A 21,507-nucleotide genomic window follows, 5' to 3' on the forward strand; every position below is an offset into this window, starting at 1 on the left:
CGTTCTTGTGTTTTTTTAGAAAACCAGGGTCCTACTATATACAGGGCTTGGAATACGCTCGTGATTTTGCAGTCGCCTGTCAGCGGCGTGCAGTTTGTCGTGCAGTTTGTTTTAGAGATGCAGTCGATTCCGGGATTTGGAAAATGCGCATAACAAAATTGTGATGATGGCATTGGATCCAACCGTGCACAGGAGGCTTGAAAATACCATGGGAAAATCACAAGGGAATAGCTATAGGATTTCATGAGATGTTTTCTGTCACAAAATATTTCCTTCTGCTGTTTGTTATTTTTTCCCCCATAATTTTGCCCTTAGCCGCGATGGAAAATGTACTTTTGGCGGATTTTAACAAACATTATATGAATTATCCCTTTCACCACTGTAATCTTTACGACTTACATACACCCTTAACCCCATCTTCCCTTTAGCTTTTGCTATTAGCCCCTTCACACAATAAATACCCTAAACACGATATACAAAGGAGGAGGATCAAATATGATGAATGGCTTGCCAAACTAGAGGAAGATGTAACAGAAACTTGGAAACAATGATAGGATGAGTCTACCGAATAAACTGACTCCCACAGCCAGGTCGTTGGGACGTACATCAACCATCTAAGCCCCGATGCTTGAGGCTTGACGCCAAGGGAATTGCCGTACAATACAACCCCATACCCTCCATACAATCAGGTATTGAACAAAATTGTGTATGAATGTTCCGCACGGTCAGGTCACCCAGGGTAGATAGAGCTGGGACAAGGTGGGTATGAATTCAATTTTTGGTTTATTCAAATGTGTTTTCTTTCATTCTTCATAACATATTCAGTGATTCGAATAGCTGCGGCTGCGTTTAACCTTCCAAAGGATAGGCAGTGAATCCACACAATGATCCTGCATTAAAAACACCTTTTTTTTCTTCTATCGACACATTGCTATTGACTTATACTTTTGAGTGGGTTGTTTTTTTCGTATTAGAGAGCTTTATCAGAGTTCAGACAGAGATCGGGACTTTCCGGTTCACTTCTTTTCGTCTGATGCTGATGGGAGTCGGGATTTTTTTCTTTTTCTAAAAGGCAGTTTCAACATGTTGGAAACAAGATATTTTATTGGGAAGTGTTAACTGTTTTATTTTCCACAAGCAAAACAAGAATACCCAAAGGGTTGTCTGTGTGATATGGCGGCCCTGTTATTCTGGGTTTCAGCTCTGGGTGAAACGTCAGTTTTTCAAACTTCAATTCCCTCGATTATGTGCTGTTGTTTTTGTAGTCTTCCAAACCTGTGGTATAATTACTTTATTGATGTTCCACATTTTTTGGTCTGTAACCTAAGTATTTTGAGTAGAAAAAAAATCAACAAAAGTGGAGATCCTCCGCCCCCCCCCCCAGCAAAAAAAATATCACATCACTGCAAGTTTCCGACTTTATCCCACCGCCAACAACTTCATCTTCGTATAGGTGACATTCTTTGCCAGTTGAGGGCGCTAGTGAAGTGTTTGGCACATGATTTTGCAGAGCAACACATTTTTGTTTTACCATTATTTTAGTTTTCTCAAATTTGATCACCATATTATGCTGATCACGTCTACCCATAACTTCGATGTTTTTGTTGTTGTTGTCATAAACCAACCAAGTTTTCTTTGATATGCCTACAGTGTAAAGTGATACCAACTTTGATTCAAACTCAATAAGATTTTGTTATTTTGGTAAAAGGCAAAAGCAAACGATAATGTTATTTATGAATTTTTTCATTGACGTGCCTTCAAACAAAAGTTAGGCCTATTAAGTATTTCACTTTCCCGCAGGAGTGAATGCCTCTCTAAAATAAAAACCATTTCACTTCATCGGTCATAATATCACATCATATCAGCTTCACTGGCAGGGGGGGTAGTTGGATGACTTTTTATTGTTATAGAAACTTTGCCATCAAATTGTTCATCACACCTATGACCTTGTAAACATTGTGTGAACCAATTATTTCAAATTATTTCACATACAAAATAAGGTGAACAACTTAAATCCGCCAGGCCCCTCCCGCCAGGCGGGTTATGATACCTCGCAGTATTTCACCAGAACCAAAGGAGGGCGCTATTGTAAAGAAGCAGTAGGCATTATGTGTCCCATCCCCCCACCCTCGATTTCTTGATAGTGAAGTGCTTCTGTTTGAAGAAATTGAGTGTACCTTTTATCAAGTAATTAAGTTGACCTTTGATATTACACACAACCTGCTGTGCTTAATGATCAGAAATTGTGCAGGAATGTCACAAAATATTCACCAAAAAAGCATCCTCTATATAACTCACGCGGAAAATGTGTAAAATTCTTTGGAGGAGTGTTGGCTCTGAAAAGAACAGGTGTGGTCTCGACGTTTCGATAAGTATTACTGTATTGGTCTTCAGGTCATTGTTCAAGAATAAAGAAGTAACCATTTTGAAAAAAAAAGTCATTCTAGGCTGGTTTCAGGAGCCAATGTGCCGAGTGGAATCTCACTATTCTCACTAATATTTCCGGAGCATGCGTCACGATTTCCCTAAGTGACGAAACAAAACGGTAGACCTACATAATATTATCCTGTACTATACGTGTTAGAAAGCAGAAATATACTTCCTCATTTTACTAGAAAATTCACAGCTTCCCGTACACCATTTGGTTTCCCACATTGAGAGGCCGGTAGTGACGTATTACACCACATTACCAACGGACGTGTACTAAGGACCAGAATGTGTTCGAGAGGGGATGTAAGACCATGTTGTACTCCTTTCGTTTGCAAAACTCACAGTCGGACACTGTTCATGATTTGCCCATGGTTTACCCAAAATGTTAATCGAACACTTGCCCCAAAAAATTAATTCGGTGTTCACGTAAATATTCCGTTTTATACGCGCGGCACGGCCGAGAATATTAAATTTGTGTATTATACCTGAACTATTTGCGACTGGGCATGGGGCACAACTCGGATAGCTTGAAACTTTCTCCAAAAATTTATGCAACAAAGGAATTAACATTCTAAATTTTCGGGGGAAATCGGCCAAAACGGTAGGCCTTATGTGACGTATGCTGAAATATATAGGCCATAGTAACAAAAAAATTAGACCTGTAGCCCTGTTACAACATAGGGTGCGTTCGTTTTAGCTTCCCTTATGGGTCGACCCCGGTGTGTGGCAGTTTTTTTTTCTTCAGGACGAACGTGTGCAGATAGTTACCCACGTTCGTCCTGGAAAAAACCCCACCACACACCGGGGTCGACCCAGGGAAGCTAAACGAACGCACCCATAAAAAACAGTTTTGGATTTCAGTACATTGGGCCTACATGGGTCCTGCCTGGGACGAATTTTCATAGAGCAAGACACAAAGCGAACAAAGAAAATACATTCTTCCCCTGTTGTGCATAATAGGCTTTTGTAATGGACATGCCGATCACTAGTGGACCCCGCGGGGGCCTCCCATGGCTGCATTTTCAGGCTCATCTTCGCCATCGTAAACAATAATTTGTTGTAAAATTTCTTTAAATGAGGGGCTCCCGTACTTGATTGGTTCCCTCTTGGACGTTCTTGGAGTTTTAGGAAGGTCCCTGGGGAGACGAAGCCGTCAATGCTATGCGTCGTACTATGTGATAGGCCCTACAATTGTCATTGGACAGAAATTTTACTTTTTACAACCCATCCGATTAAATGCAGAAAAGAAGACGATGGAAATAAAATATTTTAAAAGAATAATTAAAACAGACAACCGCCTCCTCTCAAAACTCGTAGAGACTCAGAATTCGCCTTTGAATCGCACCTGTTCAACTCGTTCCCTGACTTAGGGGTTTGTGTAGGCCTATCCCCTATATAAAATAAAATCAACTTGGTATATTGATTATTCAATGGCGGACTTTCGTGGTATGTGGGATCATAGGCGGGATGAAGTAACGATCGAATGCCTCAACTTGATAGGGGGTGTTTGAACTCCCGGCTAGTGACCCGCTGTGGCCATTTTTGAAGTGGTTCTAAAAATTGCGTAGAATAGCCGTTAAATGGGTACTGGCCTAAAGGCCAACTAATTTGAGTCGGCTAGGCCTAGCCTATGTCTACACAAACCTAGGGAAAATGGTGGGACTTGTTGCTCGGGAAGACTTTAACACAAGGAAATTACCGAAAAGCCAGTGAGACAAGAAAATTCAGTTCAAAGATAACTTATCATAGACCCACATAGTAGGCTGCCTTCAAAACCAGCTATCGATAGGGTTTGGGTGGGGCCACTACAATCATAAACAACAAGCGCTTTAAAGCCGTGTCAAAAAGAACGTTGTTACATGCCTATGATTTCAGCACCCCGAAATGGAAAACAACTGCTCTGGAAAAAGGAATTAAATGTTATGAATTATGAAGTCGCAAGTTGTTATTCCACACACAGTACACACCTAACCGTTTCCTGTAAAACTTAATTTGGCGGTTTGTAAACTAAACACGTGTAATTGATTGGTGTATAGTTACCACGTGACCATACCCACGCTAGAGCCAGCTTGTACAGACTTCCGGGCTTGTGTGGTGAAGTACCAAAAAACATGTGCATTGTATGCGGATGTACTTATACATTACAGTGTACATCTTTTGTATACGGTGTACCCGTGCCGTCTGCTCGCTTTCGTCCTTGTGCTGCTGTTTTTGTATGCTGTGTACAAACATTGCATTTTTGTCTGAATTCTAGCAAGGAATTCTCCAGCAAAAATGGCGACTCCCTTAACATCCCAACGCACCAGTCGCTCTAGTAAGACGGTGAAACATGTGGTCAGCAGCAGCAGTGCTAGGTCCTCTGGTGCCCGGAGTCCTACGTCCATTACTCGCCACCAAGAAAAAGAAGAGTTGATGGACTTGAATGACCGGCTGGCTATCTACATTGATCGAGTCCGTTCATTGGAGTCCGAAAACAGCCGACTGACTCTCCAGCTGACCACCGTGGAAGAGTCTCAGACACAGGAGATTGACAACCTCAAATACTTGTATGAGAAAGAACTAGCTGATATGAGAAAACTTCTGGATGATACGGCAAAAGATAAAGCAAGACTACAAATTGAGGTTGGCAAGAATAGAGCTGATTTGGATGAAATAAAACCAAAGTGAGTGCAAGCTAGCTTGACAAATTTACATATTTATTTTGTCATTACAAATCTAATAAATGTATTTTTATTTGTTTACATTAAAACGTTTATTTATTGAGATGTTTATTGATGGCCATGGTCTTAATTGAATGGCAATTCATCAAATTATGTTAAAACAGTGAGTGTATATTTTTCTCTCTTTGTTATTTTAACTTATTGTTTATGTTTACATAATAATAATAAAATGTAGTAAACAATAATTAAGCTGGAATGGTGCTGCCGCAGATTTCACAAAACTTGACGCAATTGCATATGTCCACTACAGGACAACAATCATAGCCATTGAGGAAGTGGACTTACTCTAGTTTTGCGTAAAATTTCATTAAAATTGGCTGCTAACTAAACATGCGCAGTCAGTCAGTCACTTTACTAAAGTGCCGAACCAAACCAAAAATAAAACTCACAACACAATTCTTCATTCATTTTAATTCAACTGACTTTATTATCCCAAATGGGAAATTCATTGCAGACTGTACATCAACAAGTTTATATGAATAAGTTTCAGAAAAACAATGCACAAAATATTATTATTGCATACAAATACACCATCACCAGAAAGCATCATAAAGGAATACACTCTTGAGATAAACAAATATTTGAAATTGCATTTAATTATCGTTCGAATTGCTCAATAAAAGCCTGGACAGCTGATTGGACAACAAGAGTTTGTCTTCTGCTGTACTTTGACAATAGAACAAATATGTTTAACAAGCATAAGGTTTCAAAAGCTATCGGCTATTGCAAATGTGAAAACTACATAAATTAACAATGTGAAACAAAGGGTTTTACACTCCCTCATTTTTGTAAAAATATTGCTTGAACTGAGAAATTTATAATTCGAATTTTCCTTTAAACAATTACGTTAAAAATGTTTCTTTATCAAAAGATTCATTCATACTTTGAGTGAGTGAAAGTTTACAAAATGGTAATGGACTTGTTATATTAAAGCAGTTTACAAATATGCACTGCATTGTACATGGGGTAAAATCTATTGGTATTATTAGCACTGTTTGTGCATGTCAAAATAATCAATCAGAAATGGAATTTAAGTCGGCCCTACCTCAAAAATTGTTTCCAACTGACTTCTTCTATGCCTTTTAGGAAAGGACCTTCATATTTTAAATTCAAAACGAAATTTGCATTTGCCGACATTGTGTTTCTTATATCAAGCATGAAGGTTCAACTTTTTTTCCGCATTGTACTTTGAAAGGCCAAGCGTCTGGTGAATAGAGCCTGTTTCCCCCCCATATAAAGTCTCAAAAGATGCTTCTACAATTTACACCAACCCACGCTAAACCAAGGCCATAAGTGTTACCTGAATATGCATGGGGTCCAGGGAACAAATAAACAGGATCATTGGTGCTGGTATTTTAAGGGGCTTGGTTGTTGTTATGGTTGAATGAGGACAGTTTCTGTAGGGCTCCCTTGTCGCACAACTCAGTGATTTTGAAGAAAAAAACCTCAATTATGAGATGAATTTTTAGTCTGTTTTGCTAATTGAATTATTTGTGAATTTGTACCTCAGCCCTTGACTTGCAGAGGCAGGTTTTGGCCCTGCTGCTCTTCAAAAGTTACCCATAAACTAAATAGTTATCAATGGACTTAGCCTGTTTGAATGATGAATATTGGCCTCAGAGAAAAAATGTGTTTTTGGTGTTCATCTATCTTACAGTGATGAATGTCTTGTGTATCTACCTACATTTTATTTTTAATATTCAAGACTTTAAAAAACTTCAGACAAATATTAGTCTATTACTGAAAATGGATGTCCCAGTGGTTTTTTTTCTTCTTCAGTTTGAAAACATTGGCAATATCTAAACAAAAATGACTGCAGTTTGATTGTTTTTATGAAAAATTATAATTATGAGGAAGGAAGTGTAAGGTTTTAGTTCATTGTAGTTTAGGCTGAAGGCCCTTTGTACTAAGAATGCGTTGCCATGGAGGCGTAGCTAGATTATTACGGCAGAATCCGGATGTCCGTTTATAGTTCATACATTTCTGTGAACGATAGACACTGATTAAAGCACGTTTCATACTTTCTGCGAATGCGATACCAATTTTTACCAAACAAATTTGCAAAGAATAATTTGCAACAGTTGAACTGTGCTCAACTGCTGCAACACATTTGCTCCAAAAACACCCATTTGACGTCAAAATATGATTTGCATTCGCAGGAAGTATGGACTGGGCTTTACGTATTGGTTCAACCATTCCCCTGCATACACATACAACATGGTGCTAGCACTGACCGGCAATGTCCTATGAAAGAACAGGAAGGAAATGGTGTGGATCCCCCAAACCTTTAACCTATTTTGGTTTTGTCATTCCTGTTTGACCCAAATAAGGAGATAGATTGTGTGTGGTGGATGACGTCTGACGCGATGCACATCACATTGTTGGTGTCACATTATACAACAAACATTATGTTATTATTTCTCATATTTTGAAAAAAATATTGGGAAAAAAGCACAATAAAAAGAGTTCAATGTTTTATGTTTTTCTGTATATTAATTTAAAGGCTCTTTCTGGTACAACACAATTAATCCATGTTTTGAGTCGAGGACGGATACCACCATGAAATATGAAAGTCGCTCAGTAAATAAAATGGTTTTTATTTTATTTTATATAATACAAAGCACATAAACCTATATGCTTGGTGGATTGTGGCCTGTTTTATTAATTTAATATATCCTGACACTGTAAGTAAATAGTGCATAATTAAAGATAACCATGTGACAATCAACACAAAGGCCCAACATGAAAATTGTACAACAAATTTATCTGTTAAAAAAAAGTGGGCAAGTTTTATGTACACGTTTGACTAGCAATAGCACTACAATATTCAGCTTTGTACACGTTTGACTAGCAATAGCACTACAATATTCAGCTTTGTACACGTTGGACTAGCAATAGCACTACAATATTCAGCTTTGTACACGTTTGACTAGCAATAGCACTACAATATTCAGCTTTGTACACGTTTGACTAGCAATAGCACTACAATATTCAGCTTTGTACACGTTTGACTAGCAATAGCACTACAATATTCAGCTTTGTACACGTTGGACTAGCAATAGCACTACAATATTCAGCTTTGTACACGTTTGACTAGCAATAGCACTACAATATTCAGCTTTGTACACGTTGGACTAGCAATAGCACTACAATACTCAGCTTTGTACACGTTTGACTAGCAATAGCACTACAATATTCAGCTTTGTACACGTTTGACTAGCAATAGCACTACAATATTCAGCTTTGTACACGTTTGACTAGCAATAGCACTACAATATTCAGCTTTGTACACGTTTGACTAGCAATAGCACTACAATATTCAGCTTTCCACGTGGTGAATACAGGGAGTGGCCATTACCACAGCACAATGACATTGACATTTGAACTCTCTCAGTAATGCCATGCACTGATGGTAAAGCTGTATATGTACATGTATGTAGCTGAACACTCCAGACATTGTATAAACCAATAGAGCTAGGACAACCCTACACTGCAAAATTGAAGCATTGTTGTGGGTATGGTTACATACAAGGTAGCGTGGGTTGAAAGGCAAGAAAATTACCAATTTGGGTCAAGTGTAACTTAACTGGACTATAAATAATTTTCCAAGACCAAATAATGTTCTTTTGGGGGTGGTGGACAAGACTTTGGAATAGAAAGGCTATTTGTGTGCACAAATGTTTGGAAAAACACTTTCTGGCCAGTAGTTTATTTGGGTGTTTTTAGTGCAAAATCTGACTACTTACTTGCACAGTGTACTGAAAGTAAAAGGATTGTGTCCAGGTCCTCTGTGGGTAGACAGACGGTTTGCACAGACTGAATATTATAGACCTCCTCAGTACAGAATGACAATTATTTAAAAATCCCATCCCATTGCTATGGAACAACAACGAAAAAGACCACAATGAAGCGTGATCAGTGTAAAATATTTCATAAATCGGTTAAACAAAATGTATCCAGCCAGGGTACAAAGTTCCACAACTTAATACAAAATATTGTGACCTTTCCAGAAATCCAGGCATTAACAGCTTGAACAACATACTGCATAATATAATGGGTACTCTTTATATTGATGTACCCCCTCTGCATGTGGTACTTTTTTCTTTTGCCATGGAAATGTTTTCAGACGACCTATGGACATGTTATTGTCAGCTGAGATCTCAAACTGTTTTGAGCTTAGCTGGGATTATTACCAGCAGTTTGTTTATTCAATAAATGGGATGGTTTTCTGGTTGGGTTGAGATCGGCTGAGGATTTACATACTGCTCCACAAAGGGGCACTCCGCTAAAATATAAGCTGGTGGTAGCGGAACTGTGGGCTCTTCTGTGAAAGATATAAAAGGGACTTACACTTAGCAAATACAGTCCCTGCTAAATGTTACTTACGCTTACAGTTTAAAGCCATTATACACTTTCGGAACAGAAAACAAAATAGAAGTTCACTTGAATTATTATTCCTTGAAATGCTTTACTTTTTGAGAAAACATTAAAACAAATTATCAATTCTCGATATCGAGAATTACAGATTTATTTTGAACACATGTCATGTCACGGCGAAACGTGCGGAAACAAGGGTGGGCTTTCCCGTTATTTTCTCCCGACTCAGATGACCGATTGAGCCTAAATTTTCACTGGTTTGTTATTTTATATATAAGTTGTGATACACGAAGTGTGGGCCTTTGGACAATTCTGTTTACCGAAAGTGTCCAATGGCTTTAAGAAGAGTGCATAATTCGATAAGTAGGTTGCATGACATGGTGAAAAAAAATCACACTTTCCCAGTATCAAATGGAATTTGATAGCAAAGCTTTTTGAAAATTTTGCTTCCTATTCCTGACATCATGTAGGTCTTGGCTGGTAACCACTAATTCTATTTTCTGTTATCTCATAAACCTCCATTGTATACAGTTAAGTTATAGACCTAACTGTTAATCCCTACATGTAGCTTATTATAATAATAACCATGAACCACTGTGTTAGGGTAAACATGAACTGTAGGTTATTAACTGTTATCAGTCTATGGAGGTTTACTGAGTTTGGTTGTAGAGTGCAATGCAAACAATTAACCAATGAGATATCAAGGTTGTCTTCTAAAGCCAATTAAAAAGGATAACAGGTACCATGCTGATGTATATGTAGTGTAATGACAATGTGTATGGTAAAGGTTCTGTATGTGATGTATGCATTACTGTATGCATTCAAACCAAAGACAATTGGGACGACTCCCATAAATGGCCGACCGTGTTAGTCGACGAGGTAAAAGGAAAACCGTGCAATTTCGAGGCATGTTTGTGTGGATCATTGTATTCTACTTTTACAACATCTTTCTACCCATATGCATTTTAAAAAAAAACAGTTACAAACGCTTTTCAAAGACCGACTCGACCGATCCAAGGCAACGTGTTCCTTAAACTGTTTTGCATTCAGTGCAGTTGACTCAAGTGACTTTGTGCACATGTAACAAGGGGTTTGGTGTCAAAATATCAAAATTAATGAAATGGCAAAATCAGAAAAGAATAAAAACATTTTAAAATATATACTGAAATTTGTTAAAATCAGAAAAGAATGTTATTTTAATAAGCAAAATAAAAATGTTTGTAAAATCCTTCTGAAGGATTTTTAATGAATTTGTGAATTCTCAAATACAACAATTATTTCAAACTATATTACTATCAGTGCACTCGATTAGAGTCGTTTGTGGCAGACTGTGATACCTCTAGGAGGATCTTTTTTAAGTGCAATATTTAAAGTGTTTTTACAATCATCTTGTTTTTAAAGATGGCGACGAGCAGAGAAGGATCTGGATGCGGCCTTCAAGCGTATCCAAGCATTAGAAGCTTCACTGGGAGAGAAAGATGGCCGCATCAACGCTCTGCTCAGTCAGAAACAGCAGCTTGAGGATACCGTAAATGATCTGAGGAAAACATTGGCCAGCAAAGAGAAGCAGCTACAAGCCGCTAAGAAACAGGTTCGTAAGTCAGGAAATTGTAAATTTCTACTGGGGCATTGTCAAGGGCACCGAGGCAAAGACCATCGGGCATGGAGGCAATTGCCTTTGTTCCCATCGTGAAGTATCAGGCCTGAGTTTCTCACCAAAAGTCAAAAATGACATCGTCCAATATTTTGCTGCGCTTATTTAGTTAGTACATGTGGCTCGAAAAAAATGCTTCTTCTAGCTATTGGGCAATCTAATTGGTTTTGATGGTAAGACAACTGCTCTAAGATGGCAAAGGTTGTTGGTTCGAATCCCATCCAAGTAATTTGCCTGTGAAGTTTTTGTTCACAGAACTCTGGGAAAGTACTGCTGTGCCACAAGGGTTTTCCAGACTATCCGGTTTTCCTCCCTCAGGAAAAAATCAAACACTTTTGATCTTGGCTGTGCTCCGTGGTCATAATGGGTTGATGTGGCTGGCAGCTGAATGCACCCTTGCATGCCTGCTTCTCGAACACGTTTGAGCCGCGTCCTTCGCAATTCATCTCTAGAGCTGAGAGCAAGGACGATTATACAGTGCTTACATTTTATATATCAGTGTATGGGTAAAGTCAAATTCAATAAATACTCGGGCACACACTAATATTAATAAGAAATTTGTTATCTCTAAAGTGATTTTAAAAGAATGTTTCTGAAAAAGACATGACAAATAAATTTGTTGTGGTTAGCCGATTGACCTGTCATTCCTGATATGTAGAAAAAATCAATGTAAAAAAATCAGGGGGGGAAAGACTACAAGACTTGAAATTTTACTAACTTGAAGGTCAGAAATTTTTCTGGACCAATCTAAGGTATTTTACTCTTGATGTGTGTATTAAGCACTGTATACTGTAAACAGTTCTGATCACAGGTGAGACATCTGTTATGGGTTCGAATCCCACCCGAGTAACATGCCTGTGTTTTTTGTTATCACAGAAATAGAGAAAGTACTGAATATACAGTGCTTACACACATCGGTGTAAAAGTTAAAACCGAATAGCATTCGTTATCCCTGGGTACAATAATAGAAAGCAGGTCCACTCCAGGGTTAGGGTAATTGGGTTAGGGGTAGGGTTAGGGTTAGGGATGTCGCCGAGTGTGGCCCTGGTGTGGATTTCACAAAGGTAGTCCTAACTTAGGACTAGTCCTAGGCAATGCTAAGAGATAGGACCAGTCCTAAGGTAGGATGAGTTACTGGTCCTAACTTAGGACTGGTCCTATCTCTAAGCATTGCCTAGGACTAGTCCTAAGTTAGGACTACCTTTGTGAAATCCACCCCTGTATTCTATACATGTAGTTCGTCCTATCCCTGATGCATATTTAACATCTTTCAAACCCATAGTGAATGATAGAGAATAGTCAATCGGTAGTGTAATATTTTTGTTGTCTTTGGTTTTATTATTTCAGGTGGAGGAGGAAACAGTGATGCGAGTGGATCTTGAGAATCGTCTGCAGAGCCTGAAGGAGGAACTTGCTTTTAAGAAGTCGCTGTATGATGAGGTAGGAACCAAGCCTTTTAGAATTGATCCAAACCTAACATTGGAACCAAACCTACATTAGTACCAAACCTTACATTAGACCCAAACCTAAATTGGAACCAAACCTATCCTTGGAACCAAACCTAACACTGAACTGGTCCTTTTTCTTGACATTAGAACCAAACCTTACATTGGAACCAAACCTTACATTGGAACCAGATGTATGGAACCAAACCTAACACTCAACTGGTCCTTTTTCTTGACATTAGAACCAAACCTAGCAATGAACTGCACACAACACAACACTCAACTCTTAAATCTCACAACAACGGAACCAAACATCACATCTCACAACATTGAAACCAAACCAAGCCTGTATGCTTCATTTTTTGAAAGGACAGCAAGGCTTTTTCTCCTTGCTAAAGGGCACCCTATGAGAAAATTTATAATTTCTACTGGAGCATTTTCAGGGCACCAAGGCAATGACCAGGGGGCGGGGGCCTGCAGGCAATCACCCTTCATTGCCTCCGTGTAGTATCAGGCCTGGCAAACATAAACCAGAACTGTCAAATCTCACAATTGAACCAAACACATAACTGTTAGATCTCATTCATAACTACCTCAGACAGTTTCGCTATTCCTATTGGTGGAGAGCGCGTCACGTGGGGGTGTTTAAACAGTTGATAATGACCAGCTGGAGCTCCGTTTATAACCGGTTGGTCTTGGTGCAAGACGTTTCTTGTTACGGGCGATGCTTTACAGAGTTTCTTACTTTATTACACCTTTTTACCAAAAAGGCATTTATGAGTGGGAATAAAAGAGTAGTGATCAGTCTTTAACGGCCGTTTAAAACTTTGAAGGGTCGTTGCCGGTTTAAAACTGCCGTTAAAGAACTCGTCACTACCCTTTTATTCCCTTATTTCAAACAATGTTCATTATTTTAACTTGAAGGAACTGAAGGAGGTACGCAGCAAGACCACTATTGACTTCACTGAGATTGACAGCCGAGCTCGCTCAGACTATGAGAGTAAGCTGATTGAGAGCCTTCAAGAACTGCGAGAGGAACACTCTTTGCAGAGTACCATGCTCCGTGAGGAAACGGAGACTCTCTTCGAATCCAAGGTAACATTCATGTAATAATAATGATTTATATTGCCCTTTATATTAAAATATTATATTATTGCAATTTATACACAAGCCCTTAAAGGCAGTGGACACTATTGGTTAGTACTCAAATAAATATTAGCATAAAACCTTGGCAACGAGTAATGGGGAGAGGTTGATAGTATAAAACATTGTGAGAAACAACTCCCTCTGAAGTAGCACAGTTTTTGAGAAAGAACTAATTTTCCACGAAATTGATTTCGAGACCTCAGATTTTAAATTTGAGGTCTCGAAATCAAGCATCTGAAAGCACACAACTTCGTGTGAGAAGGGTGTTTTATCTTTCGTTATTGTCTCACAACTTTGACGACCGATTGAGCTCAAATTTTCACAATTTTTTTTCTTATGCATAAGTTAAAATACACCAAGTGAGAAGACTGGTCTTTGACAATTACCAATAGTGTCCAGTGTCTTTAACAAAATAATTAGACAATGATTAAAAAGAACTGACTTGTTTTCATAAATACTTGAGATAGTGTATACAATAAGGGTCCAATTCCATGGCTCTGCTTAGCATTAGCAAAGAAACAGGGCTTACAGAAGCAGGAAATTCTGCGCTTATGTCAAGCATAAAATGTCAAGCATCTTCACAGGTTAGCTCGAAATTTTTGTGAATAAATAAATAAAGGCCATACATATTCTTTAACCCAGTTTACACCATTTATAATTACATATAATCCAGAAAGCCATATTTTGACTGTTTTTTTTTATTTTTAAATTTTAGTTGAGTGATCTGAAGGCCCTTGCAGAGCGTCATCGCAACACGGCAGTAGCCAGCCATGATGAGTTAAGGATAATGCGTACCAAGGTGGACAACCTTCAGTCTGAGCTCACCTCCATCAAATCTCAGGTATGTGCTCTTGTTTATTGTGTCCCTTTTTATATATACCAAAGGCCTCAAAATAACCGAAGGCATCGCTAGCCATTGACCCTTCCCATGAAATATGTAAATTGCATACAGACTCTGTAGACTCTACACTTTTGGAGCATGTAGAGTCTGTGTAGAACGAGACAAGAGAACTCGCCGTAAAGCAAATGCCTCCATTCCACCCTCAAATAGTGACTTCACTTGCATTTTCTGCAACAAGATCTATAGGTCAAGAATTGGCTCAACATCCCACATAAGATGACTTCAGCCTAGGCAGTGATCGTTACACCGTATTTTTGCAAAACACTTTGCTGAACACTCATCCGTTGAAGCAACGAGAGAATCCATCATATAGACCACAGGCCTCGCAGTAACCTACAGCGATTGCCAAGTCGCCCCGGCTTTTGCTGTGGTGCCCCGTCCATGGTTCCTGTACAAATTCACATTTTCCTCATGGAAGTGCCCCTTATAAATTGCTGTGCACATTCAAGAGGGAAGTTTAAGGCTTGTTTGTATAATACTGAGCTTAAAGACAGTGGACACTATTGGTAATTGTCAAAGACTAGCCTTCACAGTTGGTGTATCTCAACATATGCATAAAATAACAAACCTGTGAAAATTTGAGCTCAATCGGTCATCGAACTTGGGAGATAGTAATGAAAGAAAAAACACCCTTGTCACACGAAGTTGTGTGTGTATAGATGGTTGATTTCAAGACCTCATGTTCTAAACTTGAGGTCTCGAAATCAAATTCATTGAAAATTACTTCTTTCTCGAAAACTATGGCACTTCAGAGGGAGCCGTTTCTCACAATGTTTTATACCATCAGCCTCTCCCCATTACTCGTCACCAAGAAAGGGTGTCCACTGCCTTTAAAACAAGACGTTTCTCAACTGGCGTATTGTTTTTATTTTACAGAATGATGCTCTGATCAGTCGTATCAAGGATCTTGAGAACCAGCTGAAGATGGAGCAAGACAGCCACTTTGAGGCTCTGAATGATCGCGACAAGGAGCTTCAACAGCTCCGTGACGCTATGGCTAACCAGCTGATGGAGTATGAGGAACTGATGAACATCAAGCTGTCCCTGGATACTGAGATCAGTGCTTACCGTAAACTCCTTGAAGGAGAGGAGGGCAGGTGGGTCAAGAAGGAAGATTTGCTCATGAGAAAGATAGTTATTATTATTCGCATCATTGGTATCTTCGTCATTTCTGTCTTTGTTCAACTAGTCTGTCCGTCTGTTCTTATTCCTGTTTTTGATGTGTTTGTATCTCCATCGGGCATCTCACCACAAGCTTCGGCATCTACAGTATCTACAGTAGATGATGCCTTGATACTTTAATATGTTTTGTGCCTGGTAAAAGAGCTTTGTTTATTGGTTACTTCTTTTATTAAAATAACATATCTTCTTTTTTTGCCAAGGACTGTTTTCATGAAGTCTGAAAATAAATGTGTGTTTGAATTGAATTGAATAGAATATATTTTGTGTTATTCCTTATTTATCATGTGATTTCATTTGTTTTTACCCATATTTTTACCCTAAGCTGCATCTACATTTATTATTGCTGTTAACTTTAAAATGTATTATCAAAAACCATATTTATAATGCTGCATTTTAGTTTGTTTATATGGTTTAGTTCTTTTAGTTTGTTTATATGGTTTAGTTCTTTTAATGTCTTTTGTTTGTCTTTTTTTCTATTCTTACTTTGCCTAGACACTTGTGTTGATTTAGAGGTGTCTGTCTCCTAAAAAGATCGAAACATTACCGATGCCAGCAGGGATAGGCCTATATATATAAAGTAACATTTAGTTCTCTGTTGGCGAGACAGACATATCCCCATACTGTGGTTTGGGCACTGGCCTGGTGACCAGTCTTGTTTCTTTATCTTTTTCTTTAATTCTGTGCATTTTATTATGTGTTATGCGCTTTTAATCATTTGGATGTAATAAACTATAATTTATTTTTATTTGCATATTTATTGTTGTTAACTTAAACTCCTGAGTCTGATTCTATGGAAGAAAAATTATAGTAGCTTCATAAATTAGTCAAAACACATATTACACCTCATACATCAAAGTGCTCGAAATGAAAATATTTCCTGTTTCCTACTTTCCTAACTAGGCTGAAAATCACTCCGTCCCCACCACGTAATAAATCTCGATCCTTCACCCAACGCCAAGTCCGTCAGGCCAAGCGACGCAGGATTGATGATACATCCAGCACTACGCAGAGCTCCACCACGACTGGTCTGGTTGCCATTCTGGAGAGTGATCTGCTCGGTAACTTCATCAAGCTGCAGAATACTGCAGATCAGGTCAGTTGTTCATTGACCCCTTCCACCAGTGGCTACTGTTAGCCGGGCTTACCTTTGTAGGAGTTCACTCATAAGCCAGTTAGCCTGTGCCGCCAAAATGCTCACCACACTTGCTCTTGGCTGCTGAATGCGCCACAGCACCTTATAATAGGCATGATATTCTTTTAGTCTTATTTTCAATGGTTTTGCCCTTTGAAAAATTGGCAAAATTACGATTAAATACCCTGAAATGTATAAGTGCACATTCCTACAGCATAGAGGGGCCTTGATTTGATTCTCATGCGATTTGATATTACTTACCTCTTCAGGATCAACCCCTCGGTGGCTGGTTGCTCAAACGTCAAGTTGACGGTGGAGAGGAGCTCAACTACAAGTTTTCCTCCAAGTACGTCTTGAAGTCTGGCAAGGAAGTTACGGTGTGGGCGTCTGGTAGCGGCCACCCCCACAGCCCTCCCACTGACATGGTGTTCAAGAACCAATCTACTTGGGGCGTTGGCAAGGAGGTTGTGAATACACTTACAGATGCTTCTGGGGAGGTGAGTCAAGGAACCAGACATGACTGCACTTGACATATTTAGTTTTAATTTTGAAGGTCATTTAGTTGACCTCAGGCAGTCAAACGCCAGTTAAAACACCTGAGGACCAGTGAAAATTCTCTCCAAGTTGTCTGGCTGGCTAGTGAAGGGTTTGGTTGAAAAGCATCCCTATTTCATTTGAAATAATTGTGGACTTTTGGAAAAGCTGAAAAAAGCTGACAAACTCGGGAAATGATGAGCTTACTAGTCCAGCTGGCTAGTCACTAAAAAAAACTAGGCAAACTCTGTTAATTATTTTCCTTTTTTTTGCTTTGTTTGTTTTGTCTAGGTGATGGCCACTCGTACCATCAGTACTTCTACAGTCAGCTACGAGTCTGGAGAAACTCAGGAGGTGGGCAATGAAGAATTATTTCATCAGCAGGTTAGGGGGGCTTAATGCTGTACCAAAAAGGCTTCATTTATTACATGGTGGTTGGGTTAGAATGCTGTACACTTCACATTATTTCAGCAGCTAGGGGGGCTTAATGCTGTACACACATTTTTTTAATTTATTACATGGTGTGCTGGGCAAAACTGCTGTATGCTTCACTATATTTCAGCAGGTTCGGGGGGCTTTTGCTGTACCCCAAAATTGCTAATTGATTTGATGGTTGCTGGGAAAAATGCTGTTCATTTTAACTAATCTCAGCAGGTTAGTGTGGGGGGGGGGGGGGGGCTCGTGCTGTACCAAATAAAGCTTAATTTACTACCTGGTTACTTGGCTAATATGCTGTACACCTCGCATTATTTCAGCAAGTTAGGGGAGGGGGGTGTTGGTGTACTGAAACGGGCTTATTTATTTGATGGTGGCCGGGCTAAAATGCTGTACATTTCTCATTATTCTGTAACATAAATGGCTCAATCTACTGTTGCTAGGCTAAAATGCTAAACACTTCACCTTATCACGGCAGATTAGGGGGCCGTAATGCTGTAACATAGGGGCTTATGCTGTGTGTGTGTGTGTGTACATTAACAGTTCATGTACATGTAGTTTGGAGGTCCTTGATGCTTAAAGCCATTATACACTTTTGGTAAACAGTATTGTCGAAGTCCCACACTTCGTGTATCACAACTTATATATAAAATAACAAACCTGTGAAAATTTAGGCTCAATCGGTCATCAGAGTCGGGAGGAACAAAATGGAAAACCCACTCTTGTTTCTGCGCGTTTCGCCATGTCATGACATGTGTTCAAAATAAATCTGTAATTCTCGGTATCGAGAATTGATAATTTGTTTTAATGTTTTCTCAAAAAGTAAAGCATTTCATGGATCAATAAAGAAGTCTTTCACCATTACCTTCTGTAAACCCTGTAAATTATTTGTAAATCTGTGAACTTTTTTTTTTTTCTGTACCGAAAGTGTATAATGGCTTTAAATGCAATGGGGTTTTCTATGCACACAAAATGTACCATTTCATTTGCGGTTTTCTTCTACACATTTAAACCATACCTATTTCATCTAACTGCTTTAAAGGCAGTGGACACTATTGGTAATTGTCAAAGACCGGTCTTCTCACTTGTTGTATCTCAACATATGCATAAAATAACAAACCTGTGAAAATTTTAGCTCGATTGGTCTTGGGAGTTGCGAGATAACTAAGAAAGAAAAAACACCCTTGTCACACGAAGTTGTGTGCTTTTAAATGCTTGATTTCGAGACCTCAAATTCTAAACTTGAGGCCTCGAAATCAAATTCGTGGAAAATTACTTCTTTCTCGAAAACTACGTCACTTCAGAGGGAGCCGTTTCTCACAATGTTTTATACTATCAACCTCTCCCCCATTACTCGTTACCAAGTGAGGTTTTATGACAATAATTATTTTGAGTAATTACCACTAGTGTCCACTGCCTTTAAGCTGTGTTGTCTTTGTCGTGCTACCAACTTGTGTACTTCTAATGGTCCATATAGTCTATGCTCTATTACCTTTAAGGACTATTTTGCATTGTCTGTCATTGTCTGTCTTTTTCTTTGTCATTAGCGCTCCCCATGTGAATGCAATGTCTGCTAAATAAAAGTCATTCGCAAAATGTTTTAGCTACTGAAGGTAGGTTTTTGTACTAAAACATCATTGATTCATGTCATGCTGCTAATCTTTTATGGCTACTATTAATCTTTTTAGGGCGAAAAAGTTGTTTTATCATAGCACAGCAAAACAGTTGTTATTGAGTTGGGTATATATATCTGGATCCTTTCCTTAATCCCTTTCCCCCTCTCTTTTTCTATAAATGGATATGTACTTGTTTTATGCCTCTGAAGAAGGTCCGGATTGGATCGAAAGCTAAAGCCATCTACCCTATTCATTATATATATAATATATATATAAATGATTTTTGGATTGAACAAAGAAAAATTGACTAGAGCGGGATTTTGAACCAACGACCTCCGGTTTAACGTGCCGGCGCTCTACCAACTGAGCTATCTAGCCCTATGTTGGTGGTCTCCCAATTTTGTCAATATCTTTGTTCGGGGGGTGCCTGTCAGAAGCCATTAAACCGCAAACTGCCCTGTAGCCAGGGATCACACCCGGGTAACGATACAACCTGGGAAGCGGCAGACAGGGGATCACCTTAAGGGGATGCGACTTTTTATATCAGATATCAAATATTAAACCACAAGGGAAACTGACTGGGTACATTTTTAAATGATTTTTGGATTGAACATTGATTTTTTTGTTTTTACATGCATGGACAATCAATTTTTCACAATTTTTTTTAAGTAATTCTCTGAACTAAAATCTGACAAATGACTGAATGAAGTATCTTACACTCATTTATTAATTTTTCGTAACATTAATTTCAATGTTTCATCATCATGTTTATTTTGGCAATGTTTATATTACACAACGTAATTGAAATGATTTCCCATTCCCAAAATTTCTTGTTAGGCTCCTTTCGAGGTACGAGTGTAAGGCTCGTGGGGGACAGAGCGCCGCTGGCCCCCACGAGACACCTACACAACAAAATCATCTTTATCCCTGATTAGTCTGTATGTTTGTTTTGTATTTTTTGTTGGAGTGTTTGTTTGTCTGTTTGTTTGTTTGTAGATGATATTCCCTTCAAGGGAACTCCAGGAGACGGCAACGGCCAGTCTCTCTCATACAAACACTGGTTTATTGTCTATGATTATGAATTGAACAAGCCAAGAAATAATTATTCAGTAACTAGACGACAATACTTATTCATTGTGGAATTAGCGGTAAGCTTGGGGATTTGAACCCACAACCTTGTAATTGCAAGTCCTGCAGGAGTCCTTTTGAAATAACATCATTTATTTTAATTGATTTGATTCTGATGCAGGGGGATCCAAACAAGACATGCAGTGTGATGTAAAATGTTGACGGTGCCGTGATGTCTTAGGTACAACTGCTACATCCGAGGAATGGTTTAAATTGCTTGCTTGCTGGGAAGACCGTAAATAAACAAGTATTTCCTTTAAATAATTGATGCTCTCTCAAGTAAATAATTTGACTTGTATTAAAAAGTCATTGCATTGCGAAATAGAAAAAGAAAAGTTACATTTGTTGTGAAAGTACTTTGAGGTTAAAGATGTGGAATTATTAGATTTGATGATGGTTATGGGTGCATGCGATAATAGGCCTTAAGCCTGCTCACAAGAGGGAGCCCTTGTGGTGACACTGTGAAAGTTATCCGCATAAAAATAACATGATAAAAAGAGGTGCACAGCAGGCACCGACTTAGTCTTGGTCAGCATTTCCCGGGTTCTATTTTTGTGAAATAAGCATTTCAATAGTACATTTTTGTATTCAATAGTTTGTGCTTTCTGTTTGATATCTATAGGTTACAGTGTGGACTGTATTTTTGGTAGTATACCTAAGACATATTTAATAAGCATATACACAAGTACAACCGAAGCATTAATATTTTGTGCAGTGGTACTTATTAGTTGTATAGACAACCGTCCACACGCTCGAAGACGAAGCTTTTCTCAATTCCACCTTTGCCGAACGGAAAAACCAATTCAA

General features: G+C 38.7%; 1 protein-coding gene across 3 annotated transcripts; it reads left to right on the forward strand.

The window, feature by feature from the left end:
• Positions 1 to 4,587: 4,587 nt before the first annotated feature.
• LOC117295347 (lamin-B1-like) lies at positions 4,588 to 21,183 on the forward strand. 3 transcript variants are annotated; one of them, XM_033777942.1, is made up of 11 exons: positions 4,588 to 5,093; positions 10,929 to 11,118; positions 12,529 to 12,621; positions 13,551 to 13,721; positions 14,488 to 14,613; positions 15,550 to 15,770; positions 16,756 to 16,948; positions 17,257 to 17,484; positions 17,813 to 17,875; positions 19,504 to 19,569; positions 20,822 to 21,183. In XM_033777942.1, the coding sequence occupies exons 1-10, from the start codon at positions 4,705 to 4,707 to the stop codon at positions 19,531 to 19,533; spliced, it is 1,704 nt and encodes a 567-aa protein (XP_033633833.1). In that variant the 5' UTR covers positions 4,588 to 4,704; the 3' UTR covers positions 19,534 to 19,569; positions 20,822 to 21,183. The 3 variants fall into 3 exon arrangements, with proteins under 3 accessions (XP_033633833.1, XP_033633831.1, XP_033633832.1); XM_033777940.1 differs by lacking the exon at positions 19,504 to 19,569 and having other exon boundaries at positions 17,813 to 17,905; XM_033777941.1 differs by lacking the exon at positions 19,504 to 19,569.
• Positions 21,184 to 21,507: the final 324 nt, after the last annotated feature.

This window comes from Asterias rubens, chromosome 10 (assembly GCF_902459465.1).
Source record: "Asterias rubens chromosome 10, eAstRub1.3, whole genome shotgun sequence".
Classification (NCBI taxonomy): Eukaryota; Metazoa; Echinodermata; class Asteroidea; order Forcipulatida; family Asteriidae; genus Asterias; species Asterias rubens.